This window comes from Myotis davidii, unplaced genomic scaffold (assembly GCF_000327345.1).
Source record: "Myotis davidii unplaced genomic scaffold, ASM32734v1 scaffold135, whole genome shotgun sequence".
NCBI lineage: Eukaryota > Metazoa > Chordata > Mammalia > Chiroptera > Vespertilionidae > Myotis > Myotis davidii.
This window is the reverse complement of record NW_006289813.1, coordinates 11619518-11621591: the sequence shown is the minus strand read 5'-3', so window position 1 is coordinate 11621591 and position 2074 is coordinate 11619518. Positions and strand designations below refer to the sequence as shown.

The window sequence follows — 2074 nt, the reverse complement described above, 5'->3', positions numbered from 1 at the left end:
AAAGAGAGAATGAGGAGATGCAGGTGCCAGGGTGAGTGTGCTGCGATGGGTCTCTCGGGGCAAATAGGCCGAGCCTGGGGGCATGGGGAGGGCGGGAGTGGGGGACGTCCAGGGCTGGTACCTGCAGAAAGGCGGCCAGGACGGCCAGGCCCCCTGGGCGCCCCAAGGCCTCCTCGACTTTGGCAAATGCAGTGCTGAGGTGAACCACGTGGATCTGGAGAGGACAGGTGGGTAGGAATGGGCGAGATCCCCTCGCCAGCGCCCCGCTTCGCCCCGCTGCAGACAGCTGCACGCTCACCTCGGCAGGGAAACGGTGGCCGCCAACCGTGTGCTCCGAGCCGGGGCGACCCGCAGACCCCCAGTGCAGGTGCAACTGCAGGGCCCGGTACTCCCGCCCGGGACCCAGGGCCATCTCCAGCCCGGGAGGCAGAGTCAGCTGCACGGTGTGGCCATTGTTTCGGAGGCGCAGTTCAGGGAGAGGCGGGAGCTCAAAGCCCTGGAGTTCCAGGGGTCCCAGGGCAGGGCAAAAAGCCGTGTGCTCCGGGCGGATGTCCACCCGGGACTGGAAGCAGCCGGCGCAGGTTGGGGACACCTGGGGCCAGGGCGGGTCACCTCCATAGCGCCAATGACTGTGGTCATCCCCTTTGTTGTTCCCGTGAGTGGCCCTGGGAGCCGCAGTGGGTAGATCCTCTATCTTCGGGGTGTCCTCTTCTGCTTCAGTCTTCATTCCGGGCGTGTCCTCCTCTCCAGGCAGATCCTCTTCACTGGGCAGGTCCTCCTCGCCCAGTGGATCATCTTCCTCAGATGAATCTCCTCCCATGGAGGGAGTCCCCTGCATCCGGGATAGGCGCTGCCCCACTCGGCTGTACTCCGACGGACCTCCTGAATTTTCAATTTTTGTGTGACCCGAAATGCATCAACATGTTGGTGAAGAACTCTGTGGTTTTCAGATAAGAACTCTGCTGCAAGAGCCAGAGAGGGGATTTTAAGTGGCTTGTTCTTGAACCACATTCTACAGAAAATACATTTTTATTTGCCAGAACAATCCCTAAGAGTCTCGGCCCCATTTCCTCATCTCGAAAACGAGCTACCTGGAGGCCAGAAGAGGGCACGTGGCCACTGAGGCTGCCACTAACTGTGGTGAGGATTCAGGCCTTTTTTGGCCTCAGAAATAACATCTGGATGGTCTGGACCTCCACCTGGACCTCCAAACCTTGTTATTCTCAAAGACCCTTTCTTAGATCTTGAAATTTCCATCTCATAGTTTTTCAATATCCAGTTACTGCCTAAGAATGCTGGGCAGGGATAAATCAGACAGGATAGTCAAAAGATCTGTTATCATGAGCAGCTTTTATCATGACAGCCAGCTAGTACTGTCCTGTCTAAAACCACCTGTTTCAAACAGGACAACAGAAAGGTGCTTTGTCCATGGTAACAGGAACTTATTTGTTCAGTTGGTCTGGTAAACAAATATTTACCATTGAGTTTCTGTCTCCTGAGGAACACTTATTAAAATCTAACAAAATTTTAAAGTTATTCGTGGCACAAATGCCCCATGTAAATGTACACACTATCATCCCATTAAAACTCTTGCCCAGTTGGCCTGGCTCAGTGGTTGAGCATTGACCGATGAACCAGGAGGTCACGGTTCAATTCTTGGTCAGGGCGCATGCCCAAGTTGTGGGCTCGATCCCCAGTGTGGGGTGTGCAGGAAGAAGTCGATCAGTGATTCTCTCTCATCATTGGTATTTCTATTTCTCTCTCCCTCTCTGAAATCAGTAAAAATATATTTAAAAACAAACAAAAACACAAAAAACTCTTCAAAGAAAAGATGTTCTCCCCAAATTAACCTAAAGCCTGGAAGCACCATCTTTTGTTTCCCTACTGAATTTGAGAAAAGTTAATAGCAGACTAAAGTTAAAAGCAAACCAAATTGAGGAAAGTTAATAACAGAATGGAAATATTTTTTTTAAGCACTTGTAAAGCTTTGGAGTATGGAGATTTCTGAGAAAATGTTATGAAAATAATTTCTCAAAACAGCTATTTGAGGAAATTTCCATCTTTAAGACCTTAC

The 2074-nt window shown here is 50.9% G+C and overlaps 1 protein-coding gene across 1 annotated transcript in view; it reads right to left on the bottom strand.

The window, feature by feature from the left end:
- The window catches only part of LOC102762161 (carbonic anhydrase 9-like), a 3323-nt gene extending 2476 nt beyond the window's left edge, over window positions 1–847 (bottom strand). Inside the window, exons 1-2 of the mRNA XM_006762502.1 lie at window positions 299–847; window positions 122–214 (exon numbers count right to left, since the gene is read on the bottom strand). Of these exons, the coding sequence (XP_006762565.1) occupies window positions 122–214; window positions 299–838 (633 nt within the window). The 5' untranslated portion in view covers window positions 839–847. The remainder of the gene's footprint in view (window positions 1–121; window positions 215–298) is intronic.
- Window positions 848–2074: the final 1227 nt, after the last annotated feature.